This window comes from Centropristis striata, chromosome 3 (genome assembly GCF_030273125.1).
Source record: "Centropristis striata isolate RG_2023a ecotype Rhode Island chromosome 3, C.striata_1.0, whole genome shotgun sequence".
NCBI classification, from domain to species: domain Eukaryota; kingdom Metazoa; phylum Chordata; class Actinopteri; order Perciformes; family Serranidae; genus Centropristis; species Centropristis striata.
Window position 1 is genome coordinate 12,883,396 of NC_081519.1, and position 19,854 is coordinate 12,903,249.

The following is a 19,854-nucleotide window of genomic DNA, read 5'->3' on the forward strand; positions in this document are numbered from 1 at the left end:
TGAAAGTTAAAATAAAGGCTTTCCGTGGAAAGGAATTATTTTTACATCATCGTCTTTGTGACTTGAACTGCCATCTATTCCTTTTATTGACTCACAAAGACGAACAAAAATAGCTTTAATTAGAACAATTTTCTGAGGGAATTTTGTTTTGTTTTTTCCTTCAGACTCAAAGTCAGAGTTTAATTTGGGAAAGCAGTTCCCACAAAGACGTGCTTGATATATTTATTTTATGGGTCCCTTAGCTGAACAAAAACAATTCTTTCAAACCCTCGCCTTGCTCAAAAGTCATGCTCATGCACAGATGCACAAAATTCTTCCATCTGTTACCTGAAGAGATGCCAAAAACATGTCTTTTTTTCAGCCTGACTTGGCCCTTTCTTCTGCTTGAATCAGTTGCCAAGTGGAGGCAACCTGCCAGACACAGCACTCAGCTCTATGCCTGACCTAATGGCCTTTCAGCAACACTTCCTCTTTAATCAAAAACCCTAGAACTGAGTGATGCTACTGGACTCTATTTTTGATTTGATTTGATTTTAAACAACAAGGTGAACACGCTTCATGTCTAAGGTACTCTCTCTAAAATGTCCAAGCGACACTAATGGGATAAGGAACAACTATTAACCAGAGGCCTTGTGTGCTTCACAAGCACTCTGAACTAACTAATTACTACTGATGTGAAACAATCAGGTGTGCAGAAAGTATTCAGATCTTTTACTTAACCCTTTATAGGGCACTCCTGGAAATTGAAAATGTCAACCCTGAAGTGTTATTGGAGGATATTACAAGACTTTTTACAAAATGTTTCATTTTTATATTGTAAATTGAGGTCAATTGAGTCATCATTATTATTATATTTATTATAGTCTCTTTCCCACAACAACCTTAAATAGACAATAACACATAATTTGCTTCCATCACCAGTTTTTCTTTTACCTTTAAACTATTTATTATCTTTTTAGACTACTTATTACATATGCGTAATGTCTGAATGTCTTTTTTAAAAGCACCTTATATATGAGAAGCACACGTAAATTTAGTTATATACATTTTTAATACAATGACAATAAAGGAAAGCTTGAATCTTGTGTGATTTACTGATTGGTCAGATGCCACAGTGTCACTATCTGTGATGTAGAAATCCATGTGGTTCTATGAGCTCACTGAGATCGAGGAGACCGGTTATAGATGTCCGCTCAAGTTACCAAATATGGTTATTTGCCTGATAAAGGGTTAAAAATACTCTGTTACAATTAAAAGTCCTGCATTGAAAATATTACTTAAGTAAAAGTGTGTTTTGTCCATCCAACAGTAGAAAGCTCCTCTAAATTATTATCAAAAACAACAATGTTAGAATTATTATAACAAAAAGCAGAAAAACCTTCATATTAGTGATGCTGGAAACATGAAGTGATTTAAATGAAAAATGATTTAAATCATCAAAATGATGTTTATTTGTCTATCCATTGTATCTAATTTGACAAAGTAGTTTAATTGATACCATAGCTTCTTATTTTATATGCTCTTTGCATGTTTTTGTTTGCAAAAATCTTGTCTATTTTTATACTGAGTATTTTCTACATAATATTTTCCGTCTTGGAGGGACATTTTATGAGACTCCTAAAAGGTTGTTGAACTATTTTTTTTACCCGGAACAAACATCATGTCAACATTTTTCAAGCTCACTAGACCTGACAGCTTTCTCTTAATTCAGTGGAAGAAGCTCACTGACACGCTCTGTCTGGAATCTAAAATGGCAATGTTTAAAGAAAGGCTTTCTGTGGAAAGGAAGTATTTTTACATAATCTGTTTTTGTGACTTGAGCTGCCATCTACTTCTTTTTTTATTCCTATTATTTAAATAATCAAAATAATTAGTTTTCTGTCTATCAGTTGTATCTAATTGACAAAGTCATTCAATTGATACCATATCTTCATATTTTATATGCTCTTTGCACGTTTTTGTTTGCAAAAATCTTAATTTGTAAATTGATTGTAACTAATTAAAGCTGTCAGGTAAATTTAAAGTAAAATATTTGCCTCCAAAATGCATGGAGTAGAAGTAAAACACGTTCTTGACACTGACTTGGACATGATGTCTCAACATATCTGCTTTCATGTGGTGAAATTTAAGTAGTGTTGATTTTGATTTAACACTTTTTCCTTTCTTTTTTTCTCCTCACCATGTTCTTCCTCCAGACTCTGATGCAGGTGAGTTTATTTATTTATTTTTTACTTCTTCATGAAGTCTGAAGTATGAAATAAGTCTTGAAACTAGTGGTTGAGACCATAAACGTATTAGTGAGAAGTAGGGTCATTTTCTTATAGACTTTGAGATTTATTTTTGCAACCAGTGGAGTTGCCCCCTGCTGGACATAGGTAGAATACAGGCTTACGGCACATGGGCATTGGCTTCACTTTCCAGTCCTGGAGGTTGCCGCTTGCTCACTTCATATGTGTATACTCACATTTCCTCATCTGACCTCTCCTGTGTTTACATCAGACTCCTGTGTCTCGTAAAAATGTGGATCAGCTGATGTGACAGACAGATTTGTGTCTGTGTGATAATTTTGTGGTCATTGCATGCTGGCTGAGTCAATAGGCTGCTTGAAGCCCTTGAAATTCCTTTATCTTTTGAAGGTATGAATGTGGATGCCTGCAGACAAAACATTGCCTATTAATGCTGCTCAGTGCTTTTGTGTGTCTACATGAGCTTCTGTGTGTCTGTGGGTGGTATGTTCATGCTCGTGTGGGCGAGCCAGCATCCACTTTTTTTGTGCATGCTAGTTCAATGCTTTTGTTTGGGTTTATACTTTTATTTTTAGCTACATCCAGCAGCTCAATAGGTCGCTTTACCTGCAATCTACAAAATTACCCCTCTAGCAGCCACAGTTTTTGCCTGAAATTTGGCATGGAGGTCAAGTGTGTGTGTGTGTGTGTGTGTGTGTGTGTGTGTGTGTGTGTGTGTGTGTGTGTGTGTGTGTGTGTGTGTGTGTGTGTGTGTGTGTGCAACTATTGGGGATGTGCACTTGTTTTCCCCCTAATTTGAGCTTGTGCGTGTCATTACTCATCATGACTTTGTGTCCATCAAGTCCCACCTCATCATAAAGACCCTCTGATACTCTTCTCCACCCTGCCTGTACTATCCAACTGATAAACTTTCATTGTACAAACCCTGCAAGCTTATTTTTGTCCCTCTCTTAATGTTGTCTTTGTTCTCTTGTTGTAGCTCGCTCATTTTCCTGTTTTTCTCCATTGCTTACATGCATGAAGGCAAACACACATTCCTTTGTTTCCCATAAACACACATATACGAACACACACAAACACACACACAGCTCCTCACCCTCTGTCTCTGCTGCCTGTGCCTCTCTTTGAAGAATCCAGCTCTCCCAAATATCCTCCTGCTATTTTGCGCTGTTCCAATTTGTTTCATCTGAAAATTGAACCCTGAGGATTTGTCAACATGTCAGTGAGCCAGTGAAGAAGATAAAATAGTCAAAGTAAAAGCTTAAAAATAGTCCCCAGCTATGATGTTATTGTCTTGTTTTCTTCTTTTTGAAACTGAATCCATTATAGATTTTCTTAATCATCTTTTAAATTGCAGTAGTTCTTGTGATTGTGTGATTTTCCTCTCTCTCCTTCTTTCTGTCTAGACTTTTAAATCTAATTCTGTCTATAAGAAACACATCTGCCTTGTTCTTTCTTCCCAAATCTTATTAATCCTAATGCTGATGAGCTAATCAATATGTCACTCTGGCATGTGGGGTGTTTAATTTTCATTGTGTAACATACAGTATGACTCCTAGTATAGTAAGGAATAATGGGGGGCCAGATATCAGGTATTGGGGGGTGGTGCTTCTATGGGTAAGTATGGTGATTTAAACTTTGTTTGGAGATGTTTCAGTGTGAAATTTCACATTTCTCTGCACTTCCAGAAGTAAGTAGATCTAAAAGGTTAATACTTATTGTATTAGATGTTGAATTATTTCAAGTACTATGTGGAATTTTCAGAATATCGCTGTTTTTAATGACACCGGTGGCAAAATGTGGTCAGCATTTTGCTGTTAATGCTTACACACGTGCTCACACTCCAGCATGAGCAAGCATGCGTCCTGTCTTTCGGCCAAAACAGTGACATGACATACAGGAGACTAAACGTGATTGCTGAGCATCATATGTTTATCCATGATTGCCAACTAACCTTCATTACTTCATCAGCTAACGTAACGAAGCAGCCAACACCAGATACATGCAGTGTAGCTAAGTTACAGCTAGCAGGCTAACCTTAGCCTAGCTTAGTTTACAGTTAGCTAGTTGGCTGACTATGCCTTGCAACTGACGTTGTTCACATTTAAAAAATGTGACAGTAACTACATAAAAGGGTCTTTTTGTGCCAGCCATTTGTTTACATTAGCAGACTCTATTTCTAAGCTAACATTAGCTACTGGTGGCCCTCAGGAGGGTGCATTAACATCACCTGTTGGATTTTCACATTTTCATTTTGCAGTAAAAAGCAATTTACATGTCCATGGCATCATATTTTTAATCGTCAAATCCTGACAGTCCTTGTTTCAGTCAGTATAAACAGAGAAATATTCTCTTAATCTCATGAAATAGGCCAACAGGAGGAGTAGTAAAATGATCTGAACACAGCTGGCTCTGTTCACCGATGTTGTGCACGATGCCAGTTTCAACCCACTTCCTCCTGCGAACACTGCCAGCTCCTGCCAAAGTCAACAGATGGCATTACGATGCACAGTAGCGGGTTGAATGAAAGACAGAGCAGAGGACAGATTTTAAAAAAAAAGGAGATCAGTTTATGATCCAAACAGGGACTCAGTATGAAAGACAATGAAACTATAAAAGAAGAGAGAGTTTCTCATTTGTCACTTCTAAATCATAAAGTAAATGTCCTCGATGCAAAGGATTAAACTTTGTTGTTTGTTTGTTCAGTTTAATATTTGTGATTTTCCAAAATGACACAAGCAGAATAAAAACAATTTTTAGTGTTATTATTATTAATAGCAACTTTCTTCAATGAAAACACTATATCCCAAATCAAAAAAATGATTGTCAAGAATTTTACAAATAGTTGTTGTTACAATATGACAGTTTAAACCTAGTCTTTCTCTTTTGTCTATTAAAATTTAAAAATGTACACTGACTAAACACTGATCCTATGAGGAAAAGCTTTTTCCACAGAGTCATTAGCATGTGAAACCAACAGTTAAAGCAATCAGTTATAATGCAACAGAAAGTGAAATAGAAAAATATTCTTCTGTCTCATATCATCTAAGCTTCTTATTGCATTTGTAGGAAAAACATTTCACAACTAGAATGACAATTGGCAAGCGCAGACATGTAGACACTGAGAAGTCCTTCCGACTTTTGTGTGGTCGTGAGCTTTAAGTTGAAATGTGGAAAAAACATTCAGGTGTTGTATTTTATTATTTATTCTTTTTGACACTTTGAATGCTGTTCAGTATATTCATAACACCACAGAGCAAATTAAACTGATCAGGTGAACTCTACAATATGATCTGGAACTTTTTTTCAAGTTATTCTGACCCAACATAACCTCCTTTTGTGGAGGAAAAAAATCCCTGAAGAAAGAGAAAGAAGAAAAATATGATTCAAGAGAAAACGTTGCCATGATCCATTTCTAATTTTCTCCCCTTCTTTTTTTTATTTTAAAACTGCCCGGTTCATATGCAAAGTAGTGGTGCAGGAAGCAAAGCCACAAGACAGCAGAGTTTGTGAATTATAGATGGTACACATTCTTTATTAATACACCATTAGGTAGCTGCAATAGTCATACTCTTCAGATTCATTGGGAGTGTACTTTAAGAAACTAAGTTTATTAACTAACTAAATTAAGAAACACATTATATGGAAACACACAATGAAGTGGAATTCCACTGTAACAAAACTTGACATGAAGCCTTGTCATCACTTGGCAGTGAGAGATGACTCTCATGATCGCTGCTGTTCTTTCGCAATCTTTCACGTCATCTCTTCCTCTCCTTTTTGTTTCACTTCGCCTCGTCTTTGACTGTTTTCAGTAAATCTGCAATTGTCTCGACTACCCCCTCCCCTTCTTTATATCTCATGCTTTATATCACATGCTCCCTCTTTCTCCTCTCTTCTCTCTCACAGCACTCTTTTATGTGTGCAGGACTTCATTGTGGCTCCCAGGGGGATTGTCGCCTCAGCTCTCTCCTCCTCTATTGTTACAGCATTTTTCTGTACAGCTTTTTCAGTCAGAGAGGGGTTAACAGACAGAGCGAGACACAAACATGGAGAAAACTATGCAAGTATTGTAAGAAAACTGTAGTGAGTAAACATTTTATAAATGAGTTACAAATGTGTTTTACATTACAGTGCAGACTACATTGCATCACTTTGTGCCCAAACATGCAGCTTAAAGTGCTTCAGATAGCTGAAAACTGAACCAACAGAGCACATAGAAAAACAAAATAAAATATAATGTTGAAAGCAATTGTTCAATCTTCAAAACTAAGGCTATGACATTGATATTTGATTTCCTTTTTAAAATAAAGAGAGAGCTTGCCATTTTGATAGCCAGAGGCAGAAAGTTCCACAGTTTAATGCGAGACATTAGGAATATTTAAAAGAAAAGTAGTGGAGGAACATGATAATCTGGTTCAAACAGGAGGATCAAGATCATTTAAAGATTCACAAACAAGTAAAATAACTTTAAAATCACCTCAAAGAGAAAGTTATATAAGATAACATGAACACACACACACACACACACACATAATGTGTGTAATGACATGCAGCACATTCAACACTGTGGTGGTGATATTTATGAGGCTGTATTGTGCCAGTGTTGTGTTGGACTGCATTAATGAATGTGTCTGGTACATGTTGTTCACCCAGTAGAATAACTAACAGATATGATCCATCTTATAACACATAAAACGATTAAACAATGGATAAAATATCACAAAATATCACACAGTTTCAGTGTTTTAGGATATTTAAGACCAGTTCTGCATAGTATCTCGGGTCCCTAGTGTGGGTACAGGCCTCCTGTGCTGTCGGACACTTGTGTGCTGCAATCCTCCGAGGTGCTGCTGGTTGATTTAAGGTGGGAAGAGGGGGCTCCGGGCTGGTGTTTGGGGATCAATAATGTCAGCTTGATTAAGCAGGAACAGTGTTCAGAGCCGCAGACAGATGGAAAGCTGACTCCTCCAAAAAGGTGGCTGGAGCCCCGGGCTGCAGGAGAGCCTGAGGGGCGCCCTAAATCGCGGTGTGGGGCGGGAAGGTGGCCCCCGGCCGCAGTATAAAGAAAATGAAATGTTTGATCTCCGGCAGCCGCGGCGGGGTCAGTGGGGCACGAGGGCTCTGTGACAGCTGTATGATAATGAGCGCTCGCGCCAGAACAGTGAGTGAAGGAACTGCACGAGCTCTTTCAGATACGCGTGTTCTCCCGGTTCGTCCGCTGCGTAGGCTACAACGTAATAACCCGCGTGGTGTTTTTAGAGATGCTCTGTTCCCTCTGATGAGCATCTGTACGTAGACATATTTATTTATTTATTTATTATTGCGTTTTTATATCTGTTATTACAGAGTTTGACATGTTATTGGACGTCAGTGTGGTTAAGATGAAGATATTTGGCAGACTGGACTTTGCGCTGGTGAGGAAACTCATTTTTATTCGTTTTGTTTTATAGTTTTCTTTAGCGTCAGTTTTTGTGAATGCTTCTTTTAACATTGTTTTTTTTTTTCACAAGTCGCAATAGGGAAAAAGTTGACAATGACAATTATGCTCTTGTGGTATATTTTCTGTTACTTTTAATCAGAAGTCCTCTGCTTTACTAAAAGGCCCCCAGTATTGAATCTGGGATTTGTCAGGCGTTTGGGGGCAGAATATAAACAGTATAACTTGTATCCTTTTAAGGTTAAAAGTAGACATAGCAGCATGCGCGTTCACAGAATACGTCGGATTTATGGGATGCAATTGTGGTTTACAAAATTGTTTAAATGCCATGACACCGACAGAAAAAGGGGAGAGAACTAAGGGCTTTTATTGGAGAGGGACACCTTTTTTTCAGCAACCCTTAAGAATGACAAAGTGATTTTCCCTGCTGTAGGTATGCCTAGTGTAATTTGAGGTCTGATAATAAAGAAAACTAAAAGGAACTTTGACGTGATTTTTGATTCATTTTCTCACTCAAGAGCAGTAGTAATTCCACTACACTCTTTTTGTCATTTTGTCTTCTTTTCCTCAAAGTTGAGAAAAAAATGATCTCGACTGCATCACCTCACTCAAATAGCTAGAGTAACTAGCTATTTGAATTAATAGCTAGAGTAACTGGTAATTTTGTCTTAGTCCACTAAGATTTCTTTAGTGGATTTGTCTTTTTAAATGCTGAATGACTTATTAACAAGAAGCCTGCGCACATCCCTGGTAAACACAGTATTTAAAGTAGTGCTTCTACATGATTCTTTGTGGACAAACTGTCAGCAAATCTGTTGAATCATTCAACTCATTAATAGTCGACTAAGAACTTCTTAACCCAAGGACTGTTTCTAGGTTTCTAGTTTACATCTGGTGATTTGTTTCATTTTCAATATAGTGTAGATGCATGTATGTATCTTTGTGTGTATGTGTACATGCTCCTTTTGAATCCAGTTTGTGTGTGTGTGTGTGTGTGTGTGTGTGTGTGTGTGTGTGTGTGTGTGTGTGTGTGTGTGACAAAGCCACAATGATCAATTTGAGTTGATATTTCGAGCAATATTAACTTTAGGGGAACCTATTTGTTATTGTTTTAGCATCTGTGAAGATTTATGTGTGTGTGTGTGCGTGTGTATGTGTGTGTGTGTGTGTGTGTGTGTGTGTGTGTGTGTGTGTGTGTGTGTGTGTGGTCATCTGCCTATGTGCACAGCGTGCCATATGCCCAGTATTACCTTGCCCCAAATCAAAGGCCTCCTTAACAATAGTGAAACCCAACCTCAGCGTCGACTCTCATTTAAATCTTAGCTCTCATGTTTTTCACCTCACTGAGCAGGTGGCATTTGGCTGTAGATGTCTTTCTTGGGAAATCCAACTCTGCATAGACAAAACAGATAAGAAATCTGAGAATATCTTGTCAGACAGGTAGAGAGGTTCAGATTGACATACTCTGTTAAAGGTAATGAACCGATGGGGAAGAAGATTTGTTCATGTGGAGGAGAGACACAGACAGACGAAAAGGTTATTGTTCAGCAGAAGAGGTGTGTCTGCGCAGCTACTGTATGTGGAGCCGATAAGCCAGTTCCAGTTTACCTCTGTTTCCTTTTGTGATGATAAGGTGGAATTTTACACTTGTTGCTCACTATGTCACCTGACTGAGTATTCGTGCAGTGGGTTCAGCCTCATAATACTTTCTGCTGAACTTTAACATGCATTTTTCCACAGAAGGAGGACTTTGGATCTTGCCCTTTATCTCTATAGGAAAGGAAACTCTTTATGGACAGTGTGAACAGGATCAATGATCACGGCCTACACAAACCCTTTCAAAGTACATCTGTTATCAATGTTTTAAGTACGACTTGAAAACAAAGTGAGCCTCATTAAACCTCTAGAGTTGAATGGACAGTGTCTGTTGTTTATGGCTGATGGCTAATTTTGCTGGTACTTGTGCTCAGCGACAATAAATGTTCATCCATCATCATCATCATCATCATCATCATCATCATTAGTGTTGTTCTTGCAGAGAAGGAGCAATTTAAGCCTAAAAAAGATTTCCTTAGTATGCTGGTTTTAGGCAGTTTTTTGGGAACAAAATCAAGCAGAATAGAGGGCCAGGCCCTAACACTCATCTTGTGCACCTATGTGTTTCCTACAGGACTTTTCTTACGATGACCCCAAGTTGGAATTCAATGTAGATGCGCCCAATGGTGTGGTCATGGAGGGCTACCTCTTCAAGAGGGCCAGCAACGCGTTCAAGACCTGGAACAGGTAAACAAGAAGTGAAGAGAGAGAGCTTAAGAGAGAGAGAGTCAATGTAGAGTTCAAAATCCAATCTGATTAGAGCTAATAAGTTAGCCAGTATTAATGCACCAATCAGTCCCAATACCTGATATCTGATCTTTGGATATCGGCTAGTGTTGTTTTAATAAGCCTTACTGTGTGAAAGTGACTCAGATCTGTTGGCTTACTTGCTTTATTAAACAAAATCTAACAAATAAATACATATATATGCATTTACTGAGTTGTTATCTCTTCTTGAAATGATAACTCTTGCAGCAAATACTTATACTCAAACAAATTTGACCTCAAAATGAACAGGAACTACCGTTTGAGTGTAAACCTGTTCAATGCAGCAAGATATTGGTCAAAATCTAATCAAGAATTAAAATTCCAGGATATGATGTGGTATAGTAGTATAGTATATAAAGCGCCTAATATCCAATGTTAGTATCAGATCGGTACATCCCTAAGTACCTGTACACATGATAAACAACAAACAGTGAAAAAGCTGTAACATAACAATAACATGCATGTTTTATAAGGAAAAGTCTGTTAGTTTAATTTAATATTTCACTAAATTCTAAGGGCCTAAAGTCTTGATTCATTTTCTGAACTTTGGACAGTTTAACTCTCTGAGTCCTTCTTTGTGTTGGATCACTTGTACCTTAAAAAGAAATAAGAATACACTCAATTGCCCTTCACGTCAGTCAATACTCATCTAAAGATTTACTACCATTGACATGAACAGTGCGTTTCCCTTGCAGGACCTATTTCAGCAGGCAGACAGTTGATTGAGCACATCTATTTCTCACTAACAGTCTAACCTTTTCTCTCCTGTTCAAGGCGGTGGTTTTCTATACAGAACAGCCAGCTGGTCTATCAAAAGAAGCTCAAGGTAAAGTTAGCAGTTGGTTTAATTATATCACCACACACAAGCACAAAGCAATGTTTGACAGCTCATAGAGTTGTTGACCTATGATTTACTTAATTTGCATATACGTGAATAACCTTGGGGTTATGTGCCAACATTTATTTTCTTACCAGCTGTTAGGAAGATAACCTGCTTTTGTAGCTTCAAGGGAAAAATATGATGATGAGTTGTTGTAACACTCTTCTCTGTCGATGACAGGACTCCCTGACTGTGGTGGTGGAAGACCTGAGGCTGTGCTCTGTCAAACCATGTGAAGATAATGAGAGGAGGTTCTGCTTTGAGGTTGTTTCGCCCACAAAGTAAGTGTCTGTGTGGGATTTTGTCTGAACATTATTACTCTTCATCTGAACTAAACCACTCTTAAAACGTTTTGTTGCATGTTCCAGTGTGCTAATTAGTTATCACATTATTGACTATATAATTTGGACTAATAGGTCAAATAACATGTAGCTTTAGAGCATCAGAGTGTTGAGAGCAGGTGTTATAAAACTGCCCTCTACAAACTTGTAGGAGCTGCATGCTGCAGGCTGAGTCCGAGAAGCTGCGGCAGGCTTGGATCCAGGCGGTCCAGGCAAGCATCGCCTCTGCTTACAAAGACATCGCCGACAATTATTACATTGAGGTACGAACACATAAAGAACACAAGCAGTAACATGATAGCACACAGTTTCTTTTTATAACTTAATAACTTAAGAACCCCTGACCTGTGCACCTGTCTCTGCAGCGTTTGGACCGGACAGCCTCGCCCTCCACCAGCAGCATCGACTCTGCCAGCGAGCCCAGAGAGAGGGGGGACAGGGCAGAGAAGGGAGTTCGGGGAGGCGGGGAAAGCCTCCTCCAGAGGGTACAGAGCCTGCCGGGCAACGAGCTGTGCTGTGACTGCGGACAAGCAGCTCCCTGCTGGGCCTCCATCAACCTGGGAGTGCTGCTCTGCATCGAGTGCTCGGGGATCCATAGGTACCTGTGTGAGAGGGTTTTTGTCAGTGTGAAAATAACAAAACAAAAGCAAGTTGATACAAGAAATGACTCTAAATATTTCCTGTCAATCTGTCATCATGGTCTGCCTGTGTATAATTTGCATAACTCACATAACAGCTGCATTAAAGCTTCACATGGTATTTATGGGCAATCTTCCAGTGTATCCTATGATCTGCTGTCCAACACATTCCACTTTTCCATTTCATCAACCCATCAATAAAAGCTCTAATTTTGGTAGAAAATGCACTGACAGTTATGAAGATATTATTGTGACAGTATATTTACAGATATTATAGATGTAGTTAAACATGGGCATGTGAAAACTATAGTCACCAGTGTGGATGTTTAAGTAATAAGAGAAGTCTTTTTTTAGCTGAGCTCCTGAGACTTGCAGTAGAGACACAGAAAGAGTTGCCACCTCAGGCAGTTGTGAAAATGTGCTAAAATCCTGTGGTTGGATATGAATTCTCCTAACACTTCACTTTCTTTACATACTCTCCTCTCATTTCTTTCAGGAGTTTAGGCGTCCATTGCTCTAAAGTGCGTTCCCTGACATTAGACTCATGGGAGCCGGAATTACTCAAGGTACGTCTCCACGACACATTTGCATACAGCTTCTTCTCTCTACACAGTTTCATTTATTATTCCTTCGTTTCAAAACAATTTAATCTAGTCATTTTTGAAAATGGTTTTCCTCTCACGTTTAGCTGATGTGTGAATTGGGGAACACTGTCATCAACCATATTTATGAGGGAGTCTGCGAGGAGCTGGGAGCGAAAAAACCTGGCCCGTCCAGTTCAAGGTCAGTCTTTTACTTCCATATAGCAAACAGAAAATAATAATCTTATACTGTACATATCATTGTTGTCTTTTTTGATGTGGGGTTGTATGAGATGTGTATCTATAAAGTAGATCAAAGCCACCAGACTCCTATGAAAAAATTAAATCATTTTACCATGCAGAACGCAGGAATCTGCCACTACATCAATCAGATAGTTTGTTTGTCTTTTTATGTGAGTTTGATGTTTTAAAAAGTCAGTTCGGATTCACCAGTATGTCCTTTCCCCAGTGATCTAAACTTGTCAGTTTATGGTTATCTGCCTCCAGACAAGAGAAAGAGGCCTGGATCAAGTCTAAGTATGTGGAGAAACGCTTCCTGAAGAAGATGAGTGGGAGCGAGGCGTTGGTGGAGGGTGAAAGAAAGTCCCGACCCTGGACAGTGAAGAAGTGCCAGCGACACAACAGCTCTGTTCGGGCCCCCAACAAGGCCCGCAGGAAATACCATCGATATGAGCCGGGCAGCGCTTCACCTGCAAACCTCTCAGCAGGTCAGTCAAGAGAATTCACTTCTCTCTAGTAGCACAAGGCTCATTAAATCCATACATAAAGGCTGCTAACATCCTCTGAAGCCTGGACTGAAATAATGTTGTGATGTTTTGTGTTTTTGTAGCAGCTGCAGCGAAGTTTCGCCGGGACTCCCTGTTCTGTCCAGATGAGCTGGATTCACTATTCTCCTACTTTGACACTGGCTCTGGTCCTCGCAGTAAGTCCACTACATAGTCAGCACATCCAGGCACAATGCACTTAGTAAGTAGTAGATTTTCAGTAAGATGCAGGAAAGAGTTTCTTACTGTGACAAAAAAAATAAAACAGAAAAAGTTCTTAATGCCATTGACGTGTTTTCTGTCCTACTTGTGATGATCATGTGTGAATGTGTTCAACAGCATGTGCTGTGTAATGATTAACGTGTCCGTGGCTTGGCGATGCTTGGCCCTGCAGGTCTTAGCAGTGACAGCGGCTTGGGAGGAAGTACTGACGGCAGCACAGACATCCTGGTGTTTGGCTCGGTGGTTGACAGTGTCACAGAAGAAGGTTTGTATGTGTGTTGTGTTATATGATAAAGGAGAATAACGGCGTCTATTGCACAGCTAGAACATGACCCATAGACTCAATAAGGCCTCCAGTAAAATAGGTGGCAGTATGAAACCTAAAAAAGCAACTGGCCGTAAAAAACTGATAGATTCTGCTTTGAATTAGTGGAATTGGAAACCATGCTACATTTGTTTTTACATCATTCCTCTTTATTTCCAACCTCATCATTATCCACCATTGTCATGTTACCTCCACTCAGAAGAGGAGTCAGAGGAGTCCTCCAGCGGTGAGGTGGAGATTGAACAGGAAGTGTCTTCAGACCCCGAAGACCCGAGGGAGCTCCACCCAGGGGCGCTCCTCCACCGGTCTTCTCGTCTACACAACCTGCCACTCATGGCGGAGGCGTTGGCACACGGTGCGGACGTGCACGCTGCAAGTGAAGAGCAGGAGGGCAAAACACCACTCATTCAGGCCGTGGTCGGGGTGAGAGATTGTTTGTTTATCCCATTGAATCATTAATTGAAAGGGTGTGAACATTTTATGGTTCAGATGAAATTACTGAAACTTTTATCGGATTTCAGTGGCACTGAAGTCCAATAAAAGTGGTGACTGTCTGGGTTAAAAATTAATAACAGATAATCTGCTGATGGTGCTGGGCCCAGGTTTTACGTAGGCATAAACAAACAACTGCTACCTGAACATAATATCAGCTGCATGACTATAAACTGTTTTGTTGCTTACCATAGAAATAGCCACTAAAACTGGCCTCCTTAATGTTAAAATACCAATAACTAGATTTCTGAGAGCAAATGAATAAATATCAACAACTCTCTCTGTCTGTTTATCTCTCTATCAGGGCTCCCTGATAGCTTGTGAGTTCCTGCTACAGAATGGAGCTGATGTGAATCAGAGGGACATGAGAGGCAGAGGCCCACTGCACCACGCCACCTACCTGGGTCACACAGGGTAAGGAATGCCTTTAAAGTGGAAGAAGTTATTATAAGTGGTATTGTTTCACTTCTGCCCGACTCCTGACCCAACCTGGAATGCTGGCATTAACATGACTTTTCAAAGTATTCAGTGAGATTGACGTGTATGGCGTAAGCATTTTTCTCTGCAACACAAACTGAAACTACTCGCTGCCAAATATTACGCAAGTCATTATTATCTACATTCTTGTCTTGACTTGACTTGGTGTCACCAAATGATGTTCACAGCGTCTCCAGATAACGATAGTAATCGATCGCATTTAACTTCTCACAGTTTATCTGATAGTGTTTCCCTCTTTTCTCTGTTTCTGCATCTTGTTTTGTACAGTCAAGTGTGTCTGTTCCTGAAGAGAGGAGCGTCGCAGACGGAGGTGGATGAGCAGGGTCACGACCCCCTGAGCATCGCTGTTCAGGCTGCCAACGCAGACATCGTCACCCTGTGAGTGATCCTAATTCTTCTTACATACTTTTTTGTAGCCCTTATGAGCAAGTAATAATAAATAAGTCATAATAAACATTTGTACATTTACTACATATTCATGCTTTAGAATTGTTGGTTGAAATTGTCTCAAACGTAGCTGATCCTTTTCTTCAACTAGATGCTATTAAATTTTATGTAATCAATTTAAAGGCACAATGAGAAGAATATACTTAAGAAAGCCGGTTGTTGATTATATGAATTGAATTCTCACTGTTGTCTTCACTCTCTCTTTCCCTCCTCCTGTCCTCTTTTCTCCACTGTGGTTTACTCCCTATGCTTTTTTCACTTGCCTTTCCTTCTTTCATTATCCCATTTCTGCATCCACATGTTGTCCCCTCTGTTCTATCAACCCTGTCTCCCTCTGCCTCTGTCTTTTTCTTTCTCCAGATTGCGTCTAGCGCGGATGAATGAGGAGATGCGAGAGGCGGAGGCTCCCTTGGGTCAACCAGGTCAATACCCCAGCAGCAGCCCCACTGAGCAGCAGTATAGGAAGTGCATCCAGGAATTCATCTGTCTCACCATAGAAGAGTGCTAGTGGTCACTTCTGTATCCAGGAGGAAAGCTCACGCTCCCTCTCTCTCTCTCTCTCTCAACATATATTTACAGTTTATTATCCTCCTGGTTGGGAATTAAAAATAATTGCTAGATGAAGTTGCCTCTAGACACTGATCTTACTGGTCTGTTACTTACGTAGATCTAGGCTTACAGGCAACTTCTGTCTGAGGAGAGTGGAGCGTACCACTTGAGCATTACGGGGTGTGTTGTGTCATAGGGAGACCCCTGATGGACCTTTTTAACTCTACTGACAATACAGTCACCACCTCCATTTTTCTGCATCACCATGATTCTGCTTGCCATTATTCGGCGACATCCACGCTACGCTAGCTTCATGAGACACACAGTAAAATGACATCTGATTTATCCTCTAACTTCAACATAACTTGTGTGGGGAAGTGGGTTTACTGTTGCCTAACAGCTCTTACCTGTGAAGACTTTCCCAGCATTAACCCCCCACCCTACACTTTATATCTATCCAGACCATCTGTGTGACATCCAACTTACCCATCTCTTCTCAATCAGAGATGTAAATAAGCATATTTAGAAGTTATATGGGTAATCTTTAAACTATGTGCTGTGGCATGAGGTGAAAAATGGTATTTGTTCCATTACTTAAAGAAAAAGATTAACCGGCAAGCTGCAGTAGAGGTTGGCAGGGTAGTTTACTCTGTATAAAAAGGGGTCAGGAAGGGAAATTTAATGTAAAACTGTGACAAAAATACTGAAAGGCATGTGGGGACAAGACCCTTGCCTGCTTTGTAAGATAATTTGTGGAGTGAGTGAGTGAGTGTGAGTGAGTGAGTGAGTGTGAGTGAGTGAGTGAGTGAGTGTGAGTGAGTGAGTGAGTGAGTGAGTGGACAGGAGAGTAAATGAGTGCATGTGTCAAAGAATACTGAGAGACAGAGTTAAATAATATGATATTATGATACATTATGTAAAGGGGAAAAAAAAGAAACTGTGCACTTTTTCCATCTACAGTATTATCATTTTTAAATTTTTCATTCAGTTAGTTTTTACATTGTTCTTGTCTTGTCAAGTTATTGTCTATATATCTATTGTCTATTTTATTTCTGTCTTTTTATTTATGTTTATCTCCCCAGAGGACCAGTGCAATGCATTCTTGGGTGCAGTTTTCGTCTGCATGCCTGTTAATGATTGTCATTTTAATCTGAAAGCATTACTTGGAATTTATGACAGGAAGTCTTTAGATTACATCGTGTAATAGCACTCATAACAGACATTTGCTTTCATTTTCCCTTTGGAACGGCCTTACATTGCTATGATTATTGGCATGCAAACACACCACTGAAAGAGATTTTACTAGCGTATCTATTCTATATCTATTCTAGTTACAATATACCTTTTTTTAATTAATTGCAGTCATTCATTGTTTACTATGTAGGGCTGGGTATTGCTTTAAAAAACTAATATCGGAACACTACTTTTTTTCAGATTCCAATTTTATAATATATATTTTACTGAAAATAAAATACGTCATTATAGTAAGAGTCCTTTTTTAAAACGTTGCAGCTCCTTTACACTTTTTTGTGACACACACTGTAGTAAAGACTCTTAAAATACAACAACACATGCACGAGTCTCTTCTCTGTGCAAGATGTAGGGTTTACCTTCCAGCTAATCACAAGCTATAATACATCGTGGCACAAGAGTGCTGCATGATTTTTGGCTCACTGATACTGATGAGATTTACTCTTTAGGTCGCCCATACTCAATGTTATGGAGGCGATCCAGTATCACAGTTCGGTACCCAGCCCTTTAACTGGTTTAGGATGAGAACATGCTGTTGTAAATGTGATATGTAGACAAACCAGAGCAGCAACAAGTGAGGTAGTGTATAAAACTGGATATATTTCTCATCCATAAACAACTCTTCTGTTCACTTCCTTATACAAAACAAAGGTGCCCATGATACCTCCATTTTTTTGTAAATACTCATCCATGTTACAGTATCTGTGGTGAGATAAAGGAGCACATTTCTTTAGAGCAGTTTAGACATTTGTGGGGTCATAGGACTTTTAGACCTGGCTTCCCTCGCTGGTCAATGCTTGCAGTGTTCCCTGCATGCTTTGCCAGACTTTGTTTTTGGGAAGTTTAACATCGTTTGCATTCTGAGCATGATAAAATATTTTCCTATGGTTTGATCACGTCGTGCAGTGCAGTCCTGTGGAATAAGCATGTACCACCATGACCCCTCTGGTGTCAGAAATGTCTTACTTTTTGCACCTCTGTGCCATTCTTCCATCCACAGACTAAATCTGTGGTGACATCCTCATTCCTGTCTTCTTTTTTTGTTCCCACATAAGCTTTCAAACAGTGATTTTATTTTTTTTTATGTAGTGGATTATTTTCCTCTGCCAAAGACTTTTTAAAGGGAAAGTGTCTGACATTGTTGTATAATATCACCTTTGTTTGATTTGTTTGTTTTTTTAAAGGAACAGTTCACCCCAAAATCAAAAATACTAATTTTCTTCTGATCTGTAGTTCTATTTATCAATCTAGTTTCAATCTGTTTTGGTGTGAGGTGAGGAGTGTTGAAGATAGAGACAGTTGAGGTGTCTTTCTTCTCCTGAATATAATAGAACAGACTAAATCAGGACCCGGTTACACAAGGTAATCCACAGACCTTCCGCAGTTTCATGGAGGAACTATTTTTTTTCTGTGTCACTGCACAGAAGGAAGTATGCTTCTACTCATGGACAAGACTATTAAATAAAGGCCAGGACACACTCTTTGATGCACAGTGTAACTAGAGGGTTACAACAGATGGCACTAGAAATAAAGGTTTGGTGTCCAGATCAGATTTTAATGTGCATGTGTCATACCCATTTGTCTCCTTACTTATGGATGAGAGGCTCTTGGTTTTGACACTGCAAGATGAAAACATTAAAGGCGTCCTTCTCAGCTGAGCTGTAACAGTAGCTAATCAGGCATGCTAGGTGAGTTATCAATATTGGTTGGCTATAGTAGAAACTAGTTCCTACATCACACTGCTCGTAACAACAACTCACACCAAAACAATCTAGATTGAAAAAAACACTACAAGTGAAAGAAAAAATGGTATTTTAGATTTTGGGGTGAACTGTCCCTTTAAACTGAAACTGTTCAGAGTAGATACAGCATAGTCTTACCATGCTTTGTGAAGTGACAGAGTGGTAGAAACACTGTTAGTGTACTCACATGTTGAAAAGAGGTCACAGAAATGTGACAGTCCTGAGAGATTTTGATATGGCAGGTTGATATTCTGCAATAGTTCAATGTACTGCAAGTAGAACCAGTCTAGGGGTCGATGTGAAGCTACTGTGACCAAACTGTTAAGGGCCCTCGCTCTATAGCGGAAGTATTAAATGTTGTGTCCATTGTGTGTATTGACATAGGAGTGGTTAAAGGTGCTGTTCAAAGCAAACATGCTGTAAATAGTACACTTGTGTATTTTAACTCAACGCCAACTTCCTGCCTCTCAGCATTCAATCATGGATCCTGACTGTCTGATCTGGTTTTTGTTTGTCTTTTTATTCTCTTCCAAAAAAAAAACCTGTCAGGCAGAACTGTACCACGGTTCTGCGCTACATGGAGGCGTTTCTTCTGTTCACTGACGTTTGGATATCTTTGGAATACTTTCTTCCTTGTCTTTAGAAGCACTGAGGGGAAAAAAAGAAAACAAAATGCATACAATAAAACTGAGAAACTCTTGATGAACTAACCCTGCTTCCTGCTTCTTGCTCTCATTTCTGTTTCCTGTCTCGTCTCTTGTGCATAACATTCTCTCAACATTGCAGCAATACATTTGAAAAGCACTAATGATCAATTGATAGAATCCTTAATTTGAAGAAATACAGCTTTGTAGAAACATTGTCAGATGTTGGGAGAATGCTATTTTTTACAGTCTGGTCTGGTGTGTCTTTTGGTCTATAACAAACCTTTGGGTAGCACTTGGCTTATTCAAAGCAATAAAATGGTTTCATCAATGAAAACACTTGCACATCTTCAGACTGCCCAATCAATGTCAACACACTATTTAAAGATCGTTTGAGTGCTTAGGGTGT

The 19,854-nt window shown here is 39.3% G+C and overlaps 1 protein-coding gene across 1 annotated transcript in view; it reads left to right on the forward strand.

The window, feature by feature from the left end:
* The window catches only part of acap3b (ArfGAP with coiled-coil, ankyrin repeat and PH domains 3b), a 64,143-nt gene extending 44,627 nt beyond the window's left edge, over positions 1-19,516 (forward strand). The window contains exons 10-24 of the mRNA XM_059328537.1: positions 2,196-2,207; positions 9,857-9,969; positions 10,825-10,876; positions 11,111-11,211; positions 11,423-11,534; positions 11,637-11,869; positions 12,406-12,475; positions 12,598-12,692; positions 12,998-13,218; positions 13,341-13,433; positions 13,670-13,762; positions 14,022-14,245; positions 14,619-14,728; positions 15,080-15,190; positions 15,620-19,516. Of these exons, the coding sequence (XP_059184520.1) occupies positions 2,196-2,207; positions 9,857-9,969; positions 10,825-10,876; positions 11,111-11,211; positions 11,423-11,534; positions 11,637-11,869; positions 12,406-12,475; positions 12,598-12,692; positions 12,998-13,218; positions 13,341-13,433; positions 13,670-13,762; positions 14,022-14,245; positions 14,619-14,728; positions 15,080-15,190; positions 15,620-15,767 (1,788 nt within the window). The 3' untranslated portion in view covers positions 15,768-19,516. The remainder of the gene's footprint in view (positions 1-2,195; positions 2,208-9,856; positions 9,970-10,824; positions 10,877-11,110; positions 11,212-11,422; positions 11,535-11,636; positions 11,870-12,405; positions 12,476-12,597; positions 12,693-12,997; positions 13,219-13,340; positions 13,434-13,669; positions 13,763-14,021; positions 14,246-14,618; positions 14,729-15,079; positions 15,191-15,619) is intronic.
* Positions 19,517-19,854: the final 338 nt, after the last annotated feature.